The 20,788-nt window shown below is 34.7% G+C and overlaps 1 protein-coding gene across 3 annotated transcripts in view; it reads right to left on the bottom strand.

Moving 5' to 3' along the window:
* The window catches only part of BTBD8 (BTB domain containing 8), a 41,141-nt gene that overhangs the window by 14,409 nt on the left and 5,944 nt on the right, over positions 1–20,788 (bottom strand). For all 3 annotated transcript variants that reach the window (XM_027463471.3, XM_038182767.2, XM_027463473.3), the window contains exons 3-13: positions 18,292–18,563; positions 17,258–17,375; positions 14,260–14,349; positions 11,996–12,076; positions 10,724–10,820; positions 9,986–10,074; positions 9,673–9,775; positions 5,851–6,033; positions 4,950–5,087; positions 3,791–3,920; positions 1,121–1,182 (exon numbers count right to left, since the gene is read on the bottom strand). In XM_027463471.3, the coding sequence (XP_027319272.3) occupies positions 1,121–1,182; positions 3,791–3,920; positions 4,950–5,087; positions 5,851–6,033; positions 9,673–9,775; positions 9,986–10,074; positions 10,724–10,820; positions 11,996–12,076; positions 14,260–14,349; positions 17,258–17,375; positions 18,292–18,563 (1,363 nt within the window). The remainder of the gene's footprint in view (positions 1–1,120; positions 1,183–3,790; positions 3,921–4,949; positions 5,088–5,850; positions 6,034–9,672; positions 9,776–9,985; positions 10,075–10,723; positions 10,821–11,995; positions 12,077–14,259; positions 14,350–17,257; positions 17,376–18,291; positions 18,564–20,788) is intronic.

Here is a 20,788-nt window from a genome sequence, read left to right as displayed (position 1 = left end):
AAGAAAATCAGAAAAAGAAAACAGAAGACCATATATATAGTATACGTGCATATGTACATGTATACGTATATGTGTATGTATATATATATATATATATATATATATACACACACACACACATAAACTGTAACTTCTGAAACACAGCTATTTATTAGGTAGTACATGAATCTAAAACATCAAGTTTCAGCATTGATATAATTTTTAAAAAATTTATTTTCAGCTCAGATTGCTGGCTTACAAAAGTACCAGAAAAAAATCTAGAGTGCCCAGTTTATTTTTTTGTCTTGCAAAATGCTGCTCTATATAGAGGATATAGAAATATCTAAGCAGAGTCACACTTTTACTTTAGACAATTTTTTCTGTTATGTATAGCTAGTGTCTGCTGATGGAAGGAAACTTTTTTTTGAGCTACATATGCCTATTTTCCAACGAGAAATAAAGACTCTGAATTATTATAAACATAAAAATTAATTTGAAATGTGTTGTTTTTTTAAAGCCATTACCAAAGTATATCCATCAGATAAGTGATGATAATTATTCTCTCTCTTAGGTAAAGATATTCTGAAATATGGAGAATTAAGTACATAAAATGGAGTCTTTGTGTAATTGCAATGTATCCATGACCATCAAATCATATGAAACCCACGCTAGTTTTCTACTAAATAGTAACCTAATTTTGAGCATGAATTTCAACAGAGGTGTTGCTGTTCAGGGCATTAAAACATAATTTTGATGGCAGGGAGTGTAACAGACTCACTACTGCCATGGCTTGTGATAACAGTAGAGATTCGTTAGCTCAGTAGCAAACCATTTGCTCTGGGAAACAGATCTGTTTCATTACGTAGCAACAGGGGAATGTGAGATTCTGAACACAAATTCCAATCTTTTATTTGAGCTCATCTGTTTGAAAATGTAGTAGAGCATAGGATGAGTCCTAAAATGTTTCCAGTAAGGGACATCACTGATTCTGCAGAAATTAGAGTTCAAGAGAATACAAATTTTTCAAAAGGAAGTTGCATTAATTAATGTGACAAATTAACATTGAATATAAGATGAATGACAAAAATAGTTATGTTCACAAGCTTTCAAATACTTTTAATGCTCAGATACGAAGGTTTACCTGAGAACTAGTGAATACAGGTTTTTTGCCAAGTCTTCGGTCATCACCCTTGTCAAATGCAGCTGTAAAGAGGAAAAAGCACTTTCTTTAATATTTAGCAGATAAGAAGGGAGACAGAAAAAAAAAGTCAGCCTACTCAATTAGCATCTTTTGAAATCAGGAAGTGATTCTTTGGGTCCTTTAATTTTTTAAAGAAGGCTAATTTTGGTGATGTGGCAAATGTTAAGAGGAGAAACAGCTTTATATTTGGAACAAAAATTGTGATATTTGTTATGAGGTCACATGGCCACAAGCTTTTTTTTTTTTTGTTTGTTTGTTTTTTAACTCTTACTTTAACTCGTTTCCCCATTTTCATAGTAAGACACTTTTGTTGATCCAAGCTTACCTTACTTAAAGCTTGAAATACAATGAGACTTTGGAAAGTGTATACAAAAATTTACAATAAAGACAGACCTTCAGATTTAGAGTACTAATGACTTTAATGTGACACACTGTAATTTATAGATTAAGTTTTTATAATATTTAAACAGGAGGTTGATTACAGAAAGGTAAATTAAATTAGTTTTCAAGCATGGTAAAGCCAAAATATCTAAATGTACTGCACAGTGCCTCTTTAGACAGCATGCAGCTTAACATCATGAGAGTTATCTTATCCCTGTGATTGTCATGTGAAATTTTCAGGCAGTGAATGCCTCTTTTTTTTTTTTTTTTTGGACTGTTCTACTCTGGTAGAGAAGCATTTTTCAATGAAGCTTTTGAATTAATTGTGCTTGTAGAATATAAAAAAAATATGTATAGACACTATACAGACACAGAATAAGGTTTCTTTTTTTTTTATTAACGTTTCAACTGAAAAAGAGGTTTTACAAAAAATGTAGTTAAAATTAAGCATTCAGTTCCTCTTTTTCTGACAGTATTTGTACATATATAAAAATGTATCCATTTATAACAATGAAACAAAAAATCTGCTGGATTCTTATTGAAGATTTCTTAAATATATTTCTGTAAAAATCAAACAAGAAAAGATATCCTGAAAATGGCACACCAGGGACCTATCCCTTTTTTCAGCAATGACTCTGCACAATAGTACATATTAAGATAAAAGCCATTTAAACTTGAGCCTAAGAAAATACATGACATGCTGTGATTGAAAAAAAAAAAAACAACAAAAAAAAACAAAAACCAAAAAGCCACACCATATTATTTCTTCTTTTGGCATTTTTCCTCTTCCTTCTGTTACAGTATTCCAATTCTAGATAGGCTAAATCTCTAAAAGATGCCCCTTTCCTCCCGCCCCCCCCCCCCGAAATCTTTTAAGATGAAAGTTGATTTAAATGATCTAAGGCAAATTTCACCTGAAGATTAAAATTTGTCTACCGATATTGTGTGATTGCTTTGCCTGTAATTAAAAACAGATAATGCATGGGAACATTTCAGATTGGTTGTTTACAAATAAACCGTATGCTAGCTCTGACTTAGGGTTTAATTTAGAGAAAAACAAAACAATGTCTGTCATGATGGAGTTTGGACAACTAAGGCACACCTCAGTCTTAACTATTCATTTTTGTATTGAAAACAGCCCAAACATTATGTACAATAAGGAGATAAGCATACTAAAAACACCTGCCCAACAAACAAAAATCCTCTGGTTTCTGAAGCCAGCTCCTTAGCCTCTGAAAAACTTCATGGTCCAGAAAATAATCACAAACCTGTTTCATGCAGATTTAGCAGCGAGATGTTAGTGGGCTACACCCTTAAATCATGCTTATAAAGATTGACACTGTATCTTTACCTCAGCGTGCAATTCTAGAATAAAATTATCATCAGCCTACAGGCACGAACAGCCCTGTAACTAGCATGGTCTAACCCCAAATGTCCTTAACAAAAAGAACACTGAAACGTTTACCTTCTTTGAATCAAAATGCTGTCATTTTATACAAGTCTTACACTGTACTGTCACAGCCAGTATTCAGCCACAACTCCATCATCAGTTCGCACCCGCAGAATACTTGTGTACTTCAGCACAAAGAAAGGCTCAGAACAAAAACTCCTTTTTGTTGGAAGGGCTGCCTGTCCACATTTTTAGAGCACAGTGCAGCTCCTTAGGGGCTTTCTGCAGTAGCATACACAGGATCACAATACCAATCAACTGTGAAGTCAAGCTAGCTGCATTTACTCACGGAGCCTGAGATAAGCATTACGCAAGAGACAAACTATTTATACATTATGTAGAAAATGATAAAGGATAGAAACTGAATTCATGGAATGGGTAATCTACTTTATGTAAATTTAACATTTCCACAGTGCTTATCTCCTTAAAAATGAAACAGAAAAGGTCTATTAATCCTACTGCAGTATTTTAAATGACTTAGTGTAGCTGTAAACAAGGGGAGAATCAGCATATCCACCTCTGGTTTCTGTGACATGCTCTCCTAAAAATAAAAGCAGGGGAGACTTCATAGAAAAAGACTTACTGATTTCCACGTTTGAAACTAGCTAAGCATGCATCTATTCTAAAATACCATTTCAGAAACCTACTGTTTCAGAAACCTACAGATTGTGCTTTAATTTGTGTCTGGCTCCACAGTACCACCTACATTTTATCTGCTAAACAGATTGCTAAAAAAATCTAATGCTAAATTCTAATTCTAAAATTGATGCCAGGCATACCTGCTTGTATTTTCTGTTGATGGTCTGGTCTCATCAGCTTCCAGCTTTCTGTGTGACGAACAGCATAAAAAGACTGAACCAGGAAGACCCAGAGCTTATCACGCAGAGCCTGGATCTTGCACGTAAAACCCTGTGTTCAAGTAACAAATCAGCAGCTGGCGAGAGGCAGATTGTCATAGCAACCAGTCATTATTCCTTGCAGAATCTACTTACTCCCTAAGCTAGATCAATGATGTCATCACTTATATTTTATAATGGCCTGGTAGATGGGGATGCTGTTTTTGAAAGATTATTGCCCACCATGGTAATTTTTATAATGCTTTGATATCAAATCACTCCAAGGCATACTAAAGCACTAGAAAACACTGCATTCCTTTTTTTTTCCTCCTCCTTCTTCCTATTTTTTTAAAATGAACCCCTTAATAGCTCTTCACTGTCAGCTGTGTCACAGCAAGGTCAAATACTCTAGGGAAAAATAATGTATCTGATTAAATTTTCATTGGTTTTACCAAGAAGACCTACAATAGCACCAGATTGCAGTAATTCATTTTGCATTTATTTTTCATTCTTTGCTTGTAGCATCATTCCAGATTTTAATCAGTATGTCATATTATTCATGAATTATCCCCAGCATTACAGACAACCACAGCTTAAATATCTTTGTTCATTATTTAGACTGTGGGATACATGCCATGTTACATACACACAGACTGATACTTCCCACCAGTCCAACACACGCTCACTAGATTAGGCAGCCCTTGCTTCAGAGGAGAGTCTTAAACCCAGATGTAGCTGTGACTTTTAGAAAATGTGGAAGGGGGTTAGATATATAGAGAAATAGAGAATTAAACGCTCTTCCCCTTTAGTTTTCAGGTTAATTAAGCATTTTGGTAAGTTTTTCCTCATCACAAATTTAAAGTGATAGTAAAGATCAACAGAGCAAATGGTGCCCATGGGACTTATATTCTCAGTAATACTTTTTTTTTTTTTTATGGCCATATGTGGGGTTTCTCTTTAAAAGAAAAATGTTAATATCCAGTAAAAAATGCCAATGTCTTGGGCACTTCCAACCTGAGCTCAAAGTACATCACATGATTTGAACTCAAGTGAAAAGACTAGAATAGTTTGTCCTACAGACACTGCACGTGGCAAAACCTACCATCTCCTTCACATTTGCGGAGTCCAGCAATGTATCCACAGCTACAAGAAGAAAGCAGCTGTTTTCGTTATTAATACTTTTTTCAATTGCATTAAAGATTAGTTCGAGAAGGTCAGGTTTGCTGCTCATTGCCTGAGCCTGAGGAAACAACAAAAGGCAACCATTTAAAATAAAAGAGTGTGCACTATAGAAAAGCATTACTGAACAGAAAGGGTCTGCTATCATGCTGGTGCAGGAAGCCTTCCAAAAGCTGAGTATCCATTCCTGTGTATTCCTTTCACGCACATCCCACTCCAGGCCTCTAACAAATAATCTTGAGAACTCTTGCTAATCCAAATTTTAGGAATAAACATGAATTTACAGCCACATGTAACTCTGAGTTCAAAGACAAAATGTTCTAAAATCTCAATATTTAAAATTCTCTACACATTAAACAAACAAAGCTTTTTTATGGGAGAAATGAACTCCCTCTATAAACAGGTATTTTCTAACTAGGACTTGCAGCATTGCCAGTAACTTGCAACAAAGATCAGTGAAAGTTTGAGTATACTGTTAATAGTTATAAACGTTCTTGTAAATACCTGTTGTAATCTGCGGGTCCAAAGATAGGAAAGTTTTCTGGAATTTTATGTACATACTTACTATCTCTTTGCGACGTAGAAATTGTCCCACTAAATTCTTGTGTGAACATTTGTCTTAGCTGAGGCACATACCCAAATGCAGTATTAAACCTTAATAATGCTTTATAACACTTAAATTTAGCACTGCCTTTTTTTTCCCATATTACTGTAATTTAAAGCAAAAGTTGAAACTATTGCAGTTATTTAACAGCCTGAACTATCCAAAGCCTGATATGATTCAGTTTACTTGGAAACACAGAGTAACTTGAGGGCACTTTTACCTGCAACAAAGTATAGAAGGCTTCACTCTGTACTACATGTAGGAAGTTTGCCACAATAAATACTATGCATTCTTCTTGTAGCCTAGATGCCACTGCCACAGCTGCCTCCGTCCACTTCACTTGGGGAAGACTGTTGATCAGCTGGTCACTTTCCATCAAAAGGAAAGCAGCATTCTTATGGTTCTTAGAAAATAAAATCAGAGATTAGGCTGTTGCCTAAAGAATTGCTGCTTATAAAATAGCTTCTGTTCAGTTCCTGAGTATTTATACAAGGATCCAATGATCCAACGATATATTCATTTCCCTTTTAATAAATAATTTTGGCTTTTGATAATTCTGAACATTATAGGTACCTTTGAAACTAAAAGAGAGAAAAAAAATAATCTGTTGCTGCTTTGTCTACTGAAGTTAGGCAGTAAAGTTTTCAGTAGCTTTTATTGTATTTTCCAACTGTCATTACATACATACTGTAGTCCTTAACAGAATCTCATCTGATACAATATTACTGAACAGAGAAAATCATTCTAGGTCACTGCAAGATACAATAAATTATTTAATAAAATGTGTAAGTGAATGTTTTAGGTGATTGTGGATGGTCCAGCATTTGGAATACATAAATATCCAAGTATTTTCATAGCTATGAATCCTTTTGCCTTATTTAATGGAGACATCAAATATCTGTCTTCATATATGGAGAACTTACCTTCTTTTTAACTGACATTTCTCTAAGAAGCACGACTGTTATGTTTATAGGTAAATTAGAAAGAAAAGAAAGCCAAATTCCTAATATCTACCCCCCAGGTCAAATCTTTTGCTTCTTTCATACTTGTCTAAGCATTTGCATTGTCTCATCAACCCAGTAACCAAGAACAACTTCTACTGGCTGATATGTGACTTAAAATGAACTTGCAATTTATTAGGATGGATCCACATTAGGATGGATTGACAGCTCTACTCAACATAACCTAGCAGGTCACTAATAAATGATGTGGTAAGATCAGTAACAGTGGAGAAAGAAGCAATTCAGATAAACATTTGACACACACACACAAAAAAACACACAACACTGTAAATTCAGATTATAACCACGTTTGGACCATACAATTAAAAATCAGTGAGGATTTTCTTCATGCATATTGCAGTTAAAGCATAACATCTGTTATGCTGTTGAACAGCCCAACTGTGTTTTATTATTTTACTCAGCTGCAGGTAAAACAAGTTTGTTTATATGCATTTAAGGTAAACTAAAGATTAAGCAAGTGCTTATGGTTCGATCTTGCTCCCACTGGACTCACTTGCAAGCTTTTGAAATTGTCCAGGAGTCACCCCTGCTTGTAAGGCAATAAGCATTAACCCCCTTCAGACATGTCCAGTGAAACACAAAATGCTGTCATTGACATCTAGCTAAAACTGGCCCTTGGCAGGAGGGGCCCTATCTGAGTTTTACTTCTCTTGTTATAATGTTTCTCCTAATCATTCTAAAATGGTGTCCACTTTACTCGCCTATAAAAGTGTAAATCTGACACCTCATTGAGACTCTGGGGTAGTACCTGGATGGTGTTTTAAGCTGCACTCCCCTTTTAACATTGCTGTGCTTGTCACTGTGGCTGCCCAGAGATTTTCCAGTCAGTAGTCTCCTTTTCTTTGTCCCTTTTTGTCCTCTAAGGGTTGCCTGTATTTATAAGCTTCGACATTTGCAAGATTGATTAATGGCAGGCTCAAGAGTCATACTGTTTAAGGCTCAAGAGTCAAACTGTTTAACTGTTAAAAAGTTCTACAACAGAGAACTTAGAGGATTGCAAAACATTGGGCAGCTCCTGCAAAATGAATGTTACACTTTTCTTCTTTCTCCTTCAAGCAACTTGAAGCATTTTTGCAGATTCTTAGTTTTAAAAATTCCAGTGGGAATTCCACAAGTGGACTGGGTGTCTTAAGAGCTCGGAATTAAATGATCACTCATCAGAACTGTTCTGTGGGCAGATGAGGCTTATGCTTTACTTTTTAGAATTGCAATTAGAAAAGTTTTCTAGGCTTCAGTCTATAAAATATTGGTGAGTCTTGCAAAGACCCACGAACAAAAATCCCAACTCAGTAAAGTGGGAACCAAAATACACTTTAGTCTGCACTCCAAAAAGTTCTGGAGAGGCTAGGTACACAGCTGGAGCAGTACCAAGTACTACAGTTTCTGTGAAAGCTGGTAGCTTCAAGATAGCTCATATATTTCATCACAAAATCAATACCACAAAGCTACACAGACATTCTGGGAACAAATGAGTGTACTGAATTAATACAATGGCAAAACACTCCTACTATCTTAAAAGCCATAGCTACTACATTCTGTTAAAAGTTGATGCATGCTGGTAGAAGGACTGGTTATTATAGCTTTGGATACTCACAAGCTTCTCCTGGTACAGCCACATAGATCTGAAATCTCTTGTTTTTCAGGCCTTCACCTGAATACAGACTAGCAGCCACCACTTACAGCTGACCTACTGGCCTCAGCACTTGATGGGGTAAGTACTCTCTCAATAAATCATCCAGAAAGGCCCCCAGAAGCTTTCACAGCACTTTCAGCAAGGGGCAGTTCTTGGACAGAATTATTTGACAGTGTTGAGCTAAGGGGTATGTTTGGTAGCCATACCTAAGCTCGTTACCTTGGATAAGAGTAACAAGACACAAGAACAACTTCAGCATGAGATACACAATCATTCTGGAGAACGTACATACTCAGCTGTCTAGTGTATGCTAGAACAAAAATTATCCTGTGAACATTAGCTGAGCTAGTTAGATTAAACTTTGTGCATGCCAATCCATTAGTTGTATTTATACACACACACACACAGTCATGCCTGACAACAGCTGTACAGATATATCTTTAGCTCCTTTACCTGATCTTTTTATTTCTACAGCAATTCACTCTATTTCTAGGCTAATTACTGGGCCAAATTCCTGTTAAAAAAACTGATCTGAGCTAGATCCATGAAGTCAGCACTGACAATAGTTTTATACACAAAGACAATTAAAATATTTACATTTAGGTAGATCAAAATTGGAACAATGTAAATACATGCTACAAACAATGAATTCTGAACTGTGACGGAACCAATTCAATACTGTCATCTGTGAAGTTGAAGATACGTATACAATACTGTTACTTTCTTTTTGAAAGATAGCGGGCATTTAAATGGATGGTTTGTGCTCACTGATAGCCAGTGATCACCTGAAGTCTGGGAAAAAGAAAGATCACAGAATCACAGAATTTCTAGGTTGGAAGAGACCTCAAGATCATCGAGTCCAACCTCTGACCTAACACTAACAGTCCCCACTAAACCATATCCCTAAGCTCTACATCTAAATGTCTTTTGAAGACTTCCAGGGATGGTGACTCCACCACTTCCCTGGGCAGCCTGTTCCAGTGCCTAACAACCCTTTCGGTAAAGAACATACGTAAAGAGGAGGAGACAATCACAAATAATGCGCGCCGCTACCTAACATTAAATTTGATGCAGTAATTTGCTGCTCCTCAATCTTTGAATATGTAATGAATGCTGTGACGTCAGAGCTGTGTTTCATAAACTCCTTTTGTATTATGCTGGACTTCCATGTGATTTTCACTAGACTGTGTTCCATGAAGCATAGCAACTACATCTGCACATCAAAATCTGTTTCTTAAATTGTTATTTTAATGGAACTTTTATGCAGTATATATGTACTACAGATCTAAAATACTACTGTTATTATTTCTTAAATCGCACTCTACAGATAAATAAGCAAAAAATTTATGCCACTGTTTTTATATAAAATACACTATATACTACTTACCAAAGACTTAATCAACATAACAAGACAGTTGTTCTGAAGTTCAGGAGGTAAACTGGCAAAGCTTCTCTCTGACAAACATTTTGCAAAATGTTTTCCCACCCATCTGTTGAAAAAAAAAAAAAAAGAGTCTTAAATAAGAAAGATGAAAAATGTTCCATCTTCACTTGTTAGTTTATGTGATCCCTGTAATGTATTGTGAGGAAAAATGTTTTAAATGTGAACTTTTAATGTCAGAATAAACCCAATCTCTCAAGGGAAAATCATTTCAACAGAGAAATTAAAAACAAACCATAACTTAAGTTGTTTTACTTACTTCATGCAGGCAGCATATAGGCTTTCCACTCCCAGTGAATGAGCAATAGCCATGCATTCTAGTACAGCTTGCTGTTTTCCAGGAATAGGCTGGAATTGTTATAAAATCACAATTATTACATATTCTGAGATAGAGAAACTGTACAGAAGTAGAAAATCTACAGTTCAGACAGAGCTACTGTTAGCCACCACAGTATTTAAGTTTGTTTGCCTTAATATGGAATAGGGAAGTCATCTGTTTCTTCACAGGTCGACAAAGTAGCATTCAGCCTAATGAGCCTAATGCATAAAAATGCTTGTCTCCAAGCTGTTGTTTGTTTTTAAACTATTTTTTATTGGAGAGAAATAAATTTGAACTATATGCCCATGAAATCTGTTATGCACATATATAGTATTTCCATATTCCTACTTCTGTTAAGAACAATTACATATGCCATGGAATGTATTAAATTATACTTGATGTAATTTAATATGTTTAATTCATGGGATGGAATGCTGCTTTTCATCAGTTGTGGTTTACAAGTTTCTATAAATAGGTGGATGATACTGAAGGCCTTACTCCCATCATCAATGCTACTGAATTTAACAGATTTACACATATGAATAGGTTCTACTGACTTAAGGTAACCCTTGGACCACACCGTCGTTAAGTATCTCATCAATACGATCTGTTAGTAATAGAATCAAAATTCTTTCTCTAGGCTTTACAATTCACAAAGTAGCGTGAGAACTGACATACCTTTTGGAAAAAATTGCAGTAATCTCTCTTCAAAATGTAGATAGCTACTTCTTTCAACCCATCTAGCCCATACATATCTGCAATGCCCAACATGCGACTAAAGAGAAAGCAGAAACAAAAATTAAAAATCATTTTGATATATACACTTTGCTTACAATTTACACACTATTTTCACCTCTTTATTCAGTCAGAAGCTACTGCAGAAAATGAATTGATAACTAAATTTGAAACTTGCCGAAGAATAATCTTCAAACAGAAGCATGTCCAGAAAAAATAATCTCCCAACACTGAGAGTGGTACCACATTTCTATATAAAAGTAAGGCTCAGCTACAGGCTGAGTTTAAAAGACTCTCAGTTCCTCTACTTCAAGAGTATCAAGTGAAAAAGATATATTTGTGCGAGTTTTGTTGTTCTGTAATTTGTCGAAGGGTTACGTAAAATGTTAGCAATGACACAGTGTATAAGAATTGTGCCCCTTATATATATTAGAAAGCACAGTGAATAAACTATTAATAATTTATATAGAAAATAAGGTATTGATTATTATATAAATTCATTATATAATAAGTTGACATTGGGGAGCATATTGTGAACAGTTCTACATTTTTAATTTAGATGTAAACTTTGACCAACAATTTCTAGCATTGAGAAGTTGTAGTTTTTCAGATGTAGGTTTTTTTTTTTTTTTTCAGAGTCCAAAAGCTACTATATAAATTATTTCAGAAAACAATTCACACATTTTAGATCTTATTTCACTAATACAGGATTATTGTACAATAGCAACATAAAACTGGGGTTAAAAACTTTAGCAGAATAAAATGCCAACAATTACATTAGTTGCTATATATATTATTGTTTATGGATCTAAGACTAATTACTTAGCCTTTGCATCAAATGCTTGTTTCAAAATACATTCCAAATAATAACTCCTACACATTTTACATGCTGTGGATGTTGTTCTGAAAGCTAAAAGGAATGTACAAGCAAAATGTACATTATTATGGTATAAAACTCCCTCATGTTTTTCACTGTCCTCATAATATTCCAAAAGCCTTTGCCCCATCTTTTCCAGTAGCTGCTGAATAAACAGTATTTTTTCAACAACCCTATTTTTGGATTTTCCTCAAGTATGATTAGGTGTAATGATCATTATATTTGACATCTTTGTCTTATTTATATTCTACAAGAAATTTTTTTCCTTTAGACTCTTAACTGAGAAAATATAGAACAAGCAGAAACTGCAATTAAAAGTAATAAAAGTTGACATATACCCAACATCAACTTCATCTGGGAAGTCCAGAATAGCTCCATATATAAAATGCAAGATGACACTCATTTCTATATGGCTTATGCTGAAAAAAAAGTAAGAAAGAAATACAAATAGAGACAAGTTCGGAACAACACCACATTTCTTAGCCAAAATACGTTAATCAGAATACATCATCCAGCCTTACCAATGGAAGCTAATGACCTATTAATCCTAATGATCACTGCAATGTAAAATTATCTGAACTATCAACATTTGGGCTGAACTTTGATACTCTTGCTGTCTTGCTGAAATTTTGCAGTACTTTAAATCTTTGAAATTAGTCATAAGAAGACTATTACCATCTACTAGTAAGATTTGATATAATTACCTAAATATCTAGATTACTTATGCTGATAATATGCAGAAAGGATTTAAAAAAAAATCTTCTCTAAGCCCTTTACTACTATTAAGTCAATTACTAAGTATGTATTTCAAAATTGTTTTATAATATTTTTAATTCATTACTTTTACAAATCTATTTAAGCTTTTCCTGCAATAAAAATAGATTTAGTAGTTTTATGACAATGCTAGGTAGGAATGTTGCGTTTCAGAATATTTAGAAAAATTCTTTATGGCTAGATTCAGATAGAGAAATCTGGAAGTCCTTCACAGAGTTGCATTTGCATCCTTCCATCCTCCCAGCACCATTATGTGGAAAGGCATGGAATGTCTATTTTAAGTGGTGTACACAATATTCTGTAAAATACATTAATCTACTTACATACGTACAACTCTATGTGCAATTTTTAGAGCCCACAAGTGCTATGTACAGAAGTAGAAATTAGGCATGCAGATTGAGTTAAAACATTAGACATGCTTAAGCAACAGACATTGATGAATAAAAACAAAAGAAAAAAAATGTTGCAACACGCTAAGAAGCAAAATCAACACAGTTATCTCTCTCTGTGTTAGCACATGATAGCCATAAAATCAGTAAGAAATTTTCCTCAGTCTTGACAGCTGTTATCTTATGCAGATTTTTCATTATTTCATAACATGCCATATGTACTTTATTTACAAATGTTTAAAAAGACAGCATGGAAATCTGTACCTAGCAGAAAAATGAATCAGAAAAGGTAAAATAAATTCACATGATTCTTAATACCAGAAATTACGAGACAAGGGCAATGAGAACATACTAATAAAAAGATTAAGTACCTCTCAGGAGAAATTCTTTACTAAAAAACGAGGGTTACAGTTTCTTAACCGGAAATTAACATATAAAGATATCAATTGCAGGGAGAAAATTGTAAGTACCAGAGCAATCGTTGACGATCAGCCTCTACATCATTCTAAGTAGAGTATAAAAGCCAAACAGTTAAGTAAAACTGTGTTGTTTTTATGAGCATTAAAGTTATAACCAAACGAACAGAAAACCTCACTGACTTTGCAGCGGTATTATTGCACAGACAGAAAATTAAAATGATGAAAATACAAGAAAGCATCACTTGGTGAAGCAAGTTTATATTAACACAAAGTAATTATACTTTGTGGCACTGTAAGGTGTACAGTTCTTTCTGAAGAAAGCTGAGTCAGCCAACACCACATTTAAATTAAAAAAGCTAACATGTAGAAGTAGCACTATTAGTTTGCTTTTAAAGGCAGTTTAAATTATTGCAAATGTTTTTTTCTGATACTAAAAAGAAATAACATGGCAGTCCCCAGGTTATCTACAAATTCTTAACTATTTATCCTGCGCTGACAGCTCTGTTATTTTCAGCACTTACACAGAAAGCCATTGTGAACAAGCACACTAGTCAAAATGATCTTAGTGTAAGATCCTGAATTATCATTATTAAACACTATATAGGAAATACAATTGTTTGTCTTTACATTATAAAAGTACTGTGCAAATACTTATGAAAACGTATTACACTTCATCCATTTCTGATGCTTTTCATGACATCTACAACTTGAAGTCAGTAGAAGAGATATTAAATAGATTGTGAATACTAAGATATACTCTCCAAAAACAATCAAACAAACAAACAAAAAAAGGATTAGTACCCTTTTGTTGATGATACAGACTTCTTCCCTGAGCCATCTGACAGCATTAACAAACATATTACATACACTGTTTCATACTGAAGTCAAAACGGTAGTCAGGAAATGTATCAGGCTGAACAAAAATGTCAAGGCAGATTAATCTCCAGTGCTCTATACACAGCACACTTGCTGCATATTGCCTACCTTTGCTCCTGCACAACTTGCAAAGACAACACTTACCCTTGAAGAGTGATGTGCTTTTTAGAGCTTTCAGCCCAACTCCCACTCAGCATAGCAGCAAAGTAACTAGATCTGGCACATAAAATGGCCCTGAGAGAGAAAAAGTAAACATGATTCCACTAGATACAAATATTTATTATGAGATTCTTTGATAACATTGACTTAAATCTTTGCCCTTTATGCATTAAGGTGTCATCCGTATACTGCATGCCTTTTCTTCCCATATGTTTGAAATTTTAAAATACACTAAAGAAAAAACAAAAGCAGGACTCCAAATTTTTCTCAGCTACAGATTTTTTCTAGTATGACTTTGACATTCACATAAAGGAAATCTATTGTCACAAGCATTTTCCTTTTATATAACATGAAATTGCAAATGTATTTCTTCTGTTTTATTTACCAAGTAGCAGTAAGTTACCGTGTTTTCACAGCACCAGTTTGGCCAAATAGTTATATCCTGAACTTCCATATCAATTTCTCTTTATGCTGCAAAAAGCCTATTTATTAAAATGAAAAGAGAAGTATAAAGCTTCTCTTACTCAAAATTGGCTGGCTACCTACCAGCACGTACTAAAAAAATCAAACAAACTTAATAACAAAATAATCCAACAACTTGATGTGCGTTTCCAGCACTATTTGAGAAGAGCTATCAGTTCTGTTCAGACTTACTGTTTTGTATTTTATATTCAGAAAGCCTAACTTCATAAGAAAGGGGCTCATCCAATTTCCTTCTACTTCCTTCAAAGACAATAAAAAAACCCCTGACCAGTAGTATTTCTACCAGTATCAGAGCGTTCACAAAACAGATGAGAAAACCTTTGCAACAGGAGTTTCTTAAGGTGGAAGTGAAAGGGCCAAAAGAAAGCTAGTAGATGAGAACTGCTTTGTGATTTCAGCCTTCCAGATTTATACACCAGTTACAGTGTTAGCTCTTACACATCTAATCGGGCTATGTTAGCTGTAGATGATATCCTTATACATACAGTTCTTTTCTTGACACCTACTAAGCTAAAATTACTGTTTGTCATGTATTTCCTGTGGCAGAAAAAGCAAAGTATTTTGTTTGGCATGAGAATACATTCTTTCATGTGTATTTGTTGGCTCTTGAAATGTTTCAGAGCACTTTTATATGTGCATAGGAAGAAGTAAGAAGGATGCTATTTATGCTCTCTTTTCTAGTTGTTCTATATTCTGGAATCTCTCGTATCGTTCTACTCCTTCCTCTTCTAGAGTCTCTCAGTATTTAAAATTAGGAACTTCTTGCACATTCCTCCAGTGATTCACCCAGCAATAATAATAACGAAGCTTTTACAGAATGCTTCACATCACGGTTTAATATGGCCACACTTAATGGGTATTATCTCACAGCTCTGAGTATGTGAAATTCAAAAACACATACCATACTATCTTGTTTTTGAAAGTTACGATACAGTATCATAGGGATGTTTGTCATTCTATTCCAAATAATTTTTAGTAATAAACAGGGCTCAATCAACTATAAAGACATAGTTAAGTGGTGATTTACAGGATTTGTTTTAAATTAGATGGCTACTTATCAAAATATTGACAAATATGTATTAACTAAATATATGGTATTGATAAAAATTTAACTTATAAAATATATCAAGATATCACATGAACTTGAAGTAAATTTATTTGTACTTTCCTGCTGTCATGGTTTGTGCCACAAGTTTATTACTGAACAAGTTGTGTTGCTACACAGAACTGTAATGATACAGCGCAGCACCAGTAAGACAAAACTCGGCACCTGTCTCAGAGCACTGCTCCTTACGCTGTGCAAAGTCTACAGGAAGGTCATCAGACTTCATGAGAAAGTAAAGAATATGGAGGTGACTGCGTGGGGGAGGGTGGGAGCTTAAACTGTCTCCAGTCTGAGAATTAAAAAACAAAACAAAACAAAAACCAACCAAACAAAAACAACAACAACCTTCAAAATAGATCATACTGGTGCTTTCACCACAATTATACCCAAAATTAGCTTTCTGTTATTCACTCCTACCATTCATGTGCTGTGGCGTTAAAACAAGCAACTTTTGTGCCTGTTTTAGAACTTCCTTGTTTCCTCTATGATTTACTGCCATATTTTTTTTCTAGTCAGACTACATACATGTACATTGCTCCAGGCAGTAAGTGGCCTATATTAAAGAAGGTCTGACAACGGAATACTTTGTGGAGTTTTCTTTTGCAATAAAGTATTTGTTTCTCAAAGTTACAGCTCTAAGAACATGCCTTCTTATAGTATAGACCAGAATTAAAACCATGCCTAACTACACTCTATTGTGGGAGTCTAACATATATCCTGATTCTGTTATTAAAAAAAAAACAAATGTAACTCCACCATCACTGTTATGATACTTCTTCTGTAAAGATATTTATAATGTCAGTAATACAACACCCCACACTGGTTTTGTGTTGAGAAAATACTAAAAACAGTGGAGATTTTTGATCATTTCTCTGTTACTTATATACATAAAGTAAACAAAATACAGGCTCTCCAGTTTGCTACTTCAAATTCAAACATTAAATGCAAACAGACTGATACCAAATGTACAGGAAAGACAAGAATGATATTGCCCCTATAATTTGCTTTCCCAACCTACAGAAGTCCAATGAGCCAAAGTTGTTAAATGGTCTTGGACTTTACACCCAATAAAGGCTGCTGACTTCCTGAAGACAGCTTAACTGTCTTTACATCCGCATGACTGAAGTAATGAAAGTAAAATCAGATTATGATGCACAGATTCTGGAAAGCAGAAAAAAAATGAAGTAATTTCAACTCCAGAAAACTTCTACCTGTATGGTAGTTTTATTCAGCACTAGTAGCCGAATAAAATAGCTGAAGTTTATGAATAGATTTTTCATTTTCTTTAGAGTACAGATGATTTTTAAAAAGTTAGCAAAGAAAGCTTACCTAGTACTTATACAAGAGAATATACTCTTTACAATGGCAATCTTAGAAGAAGAGTTGTTTATATACCTGTGAGCTTGGAAGTTGTGGCCTTCTACACAAATATTAATATCTGGACAACAACGCTTCTTGTAGAGCTTCATTAAGTCTTCTCCTAATACAGATGCAGCTTCTAACTTGGAATCACCTGGAGGTGGGGAGAAGTGGCTATTTTCACTCGTTCAGTATATACTAGACTATTCTTAGGATACAATTGGAAGTATTAGTGAGAAAGAAATTTACACGATGTCAGATTCTAACATTACACATTCAAGGTAGATGAATTTTTCCTTGCAAGGTTTTTCATACCCAGCAACGGAACATGCGTTTTACTTGTCATTGTGAGCAGAGATTCAGGAAATTAACTGGTGCTTCACTTTGATATCTATAGCATAAGAGTGTTACAGGGACTCTTTTGTAAGATTATGTACCCAGTTCATTTCTTCTGCAAGGATCTATTACCGTGGTGTTCAAGAAAAGTTGACTTTGAAGAAGGGTAGGATCATGTAGTGCTACCAGATTAGTTGCTTGATCCTACCCTAATGTCACAGCTGCAGCAGCCAACACCTCTAGTGTGGATGCAGTCATGTGTTTCCTGGAGTTACAGACTTAGTTCACAGTTGTAGTAGGAAAGGCTCTGAAAGATTCCGTATTCCTCATGAAATAAAGCACAGTGGAACTTGTATAATTTGTTAGAAAAGGAAAGGAATGGAGAGATTGTGTTCTGTGCATGTCCCACATGCTCAGGACTCAAGTTTGCTGCATTACAGAGAAAAGACAGGACACAATGATGACATACACGCCCAATGCCTGGCACATCCTTTCAGATTTCTGCTAGATATCGGTAGGGAACTGTTCCTGCCAAACTTCTCCAGCAATTCATTTCTTCAAAGTGTGAGAGACTGAGGTATAGCAAAAAATATACATGTAGGTTGTGTTACAACAATAGCTTTAACTTCTTCCCTCATTTTTACATCCGTCTAAATCTTTGGATAATTACTTCAAAGGAAAAAACAAAACAAAACAAAACAACAATAAAGTTAAGAAAAATATACCAAAGCTACCTGCCATGGCTTTGTTGCTTTCTGCATCAATGGCTACTTCTGAAATTTCCTCTTCAATAACAGATACATAAGCCACTTCTTCCTGCATAGCTCCGCTTGGAGCATTCTGTTCAGCTGCTGTGCTTTCATCATCCCCAAGACAATTTACATCTGTTTGAGTGTTCTGAAGAGCAGCAATGTTGTTTTCTTCTATTAATTTGGGTTCCAGTACTTTTTTCATCATAGCCAGTTCCTCTGATTCTTGAAGATTTTTATCAGATGAATATACAAGCCTAGAAGATGACACTGAGTTTACTCATGTAATGTTTGAATTGACCAACACAAAAAGTCTAAAATGACATAGTTCATTTCATGAACTAACAAAGTTCAGGAACAGAAAAAAGCTGGATTGTACAGCACTTAATCATCAAAACAACACCTCTCTCTGAAAACAAATGCATTTCTCTAATGCTTCAAAAAGCATAAACAAGCATTACAAATAAAATGTATTACCAGGTTACAGGGAACAAAGGTTTATCTCCATCAACTTTTTCAATTAACAAAATTTTCATCTGCTCTTCGTACCCCATCTACTATAATCACCTACTACAGGCAAAAGCAGAAGCAAATTGTGTTAGTAATAATAGATCACTGATTTTATAAATCTTAGCATGACTAAGAAAAGGCATTTGATATTTGATTGTCCTTTGTAAATCAATTTAAAAAATCAGAATATAAAGATCTTCTAACATCAAGGCTACAAGTACAGAACCATAGCAAGTTTTAGAGATATATGTTTTAATTTCAGAGGAAGTGCTTGAAAGCATGAAAATGTTAACAGTTAAGACTACCCAAAGGATTTTACTTTGCCCATACAGTAATTCCAGCTTCCCACTTTCCCATCTGTTTTACCAGCTTATTTTAGGCTCAAGATCTGGAACGGCTAACAAAGCCTGCAGTCTGTGATTGCAGAGATCTCATATTTATGAAAAGATGCTCTTCTTCAGCAACTTAATGGAGCTTTAAAAAGTCAATGTGAACAGATAACACGTTCTATCAGTGGTTTTATACCAGACAGATGAAGTTAGCAAAGTTTAACAAAAGGGCTACAGTTACTTTGGATTCAGTAGATATATACTTGCAGATCTGCCTCTAGTCACTCATTCCATGTCAAAAAGGATTTATTGTTTATACTGGGAACAGTAATTTGAAGATGCTGTTTGAACACTGCTATAAAAGGGCAGAGAAGAGATAAAGAGAAATCAAGAAATCATCTTCTGTAATTCCTGTATGTAAAGGATTGGGTTAGGTAGAGGTGCCTTTTTTTTTTTTTTTTCTCTTCATGATACAGCTTCTCGTTCTTAACATATTCGGTTAAATTTGTTCCAGAATTTATTTTTTTCACCTTTCTGTTGCTGTTGCATACTTGCCATGTAAGGATGGTACAAATTGACTTTGAGGGAGAAAGAAAATTGGTTATAATAGATACACTGCTTTGCCATTACAATAATTGTTGTAATGTTCTTGCTTTCTTTCTGCCAGTAACTCAAAAACACACTCACAGGCAATATAATAAGCTAGGCAATAAGGCAAAAACCTCTATGGAATCCTCAGAGTATTTTCAGATAATATACATAAGAAACCTTAGAAATGTGATTCTGTTACCAGTAAGCTTAAATTGATAAAAATGGCACCAGTTAGTACAACAAGGAAGTCTACATGCTGTTAAACCAAAACCAAATAACTGGTTTCTAGATCTGAAAAATTATTCTACAGTCCACTTCTTTGGTCCTTTGAGTTAAGTACCTTTCCTTACTGTATAACAAAATCCCAAACTGACGTGTTCCAAACCACTAGTGACCATGGAGACAACACCAAAAAGCAGAGGGGTGGGAAAAGGCTTTATTTTAAGAGATGCAATAGTTAAAATTATGAGAAATACATTTTTCTTATTTCCAAGAATACGTAGTCACTGGAATTAATACTACCACCACCACACTTTACAGAAACCTGCTAGGACAGCCACTCTTACTGTCCCAGCCTAGTTGTAAACCAGCATGAAAGAACACTGGATTTAAATGTTATCCAAATCTAAAAGCATATTCTCTACTAGTTAGGCAGCAGCCTTTTAAATCCTCCCTACTGCAGGTTCTACTTTCTAAGAGAGAGTCCTTCACTTAAAGCCCATCTGGGAAAACAGTTACCAGCCTTCTTCTCCTTACCCACATTCTCCTTATTTATTTATATGTGTATATATGTATGTACGCATACATATTTATATATGAATACACATCATCCATGTCACTAGATAAGTGCTTTTTTCGAGTTCTTAAATGATCAGTGTTTAAACAGACAGGATCTTGTACGTGTTGTATATATGCTGAGATTTGTAGAGCACTAGTAAAGAGATGACAAAGCAGGCTTGAACAAGTCATTAACGCTAGGAGAGAGGGTCACTTTTTCATCTTGATTTTTTTTTCTTATCTTAAGTTCAGCTAGCAGTACAAACTGTTAATGC

Source organism: Anas platyrhynchos, chromosome 8 (genome assembly GCF_047663525.1).
Source record: "Anas platyrhynchos isolate ZD024472 breed Pekin duck chromosome 8, IASCAAS_PekinDuck_T2T, whole genome shotgun sequence".
Lineage (NCBI taxonomy): Eukaryota > Metazoa > Chordata > Aves > Anseriformes > Anatidae > Anas > Anas platyrhynchos.
This window is presented reverse-complemented; position numbering and strand designations above follow the sequence as displayed.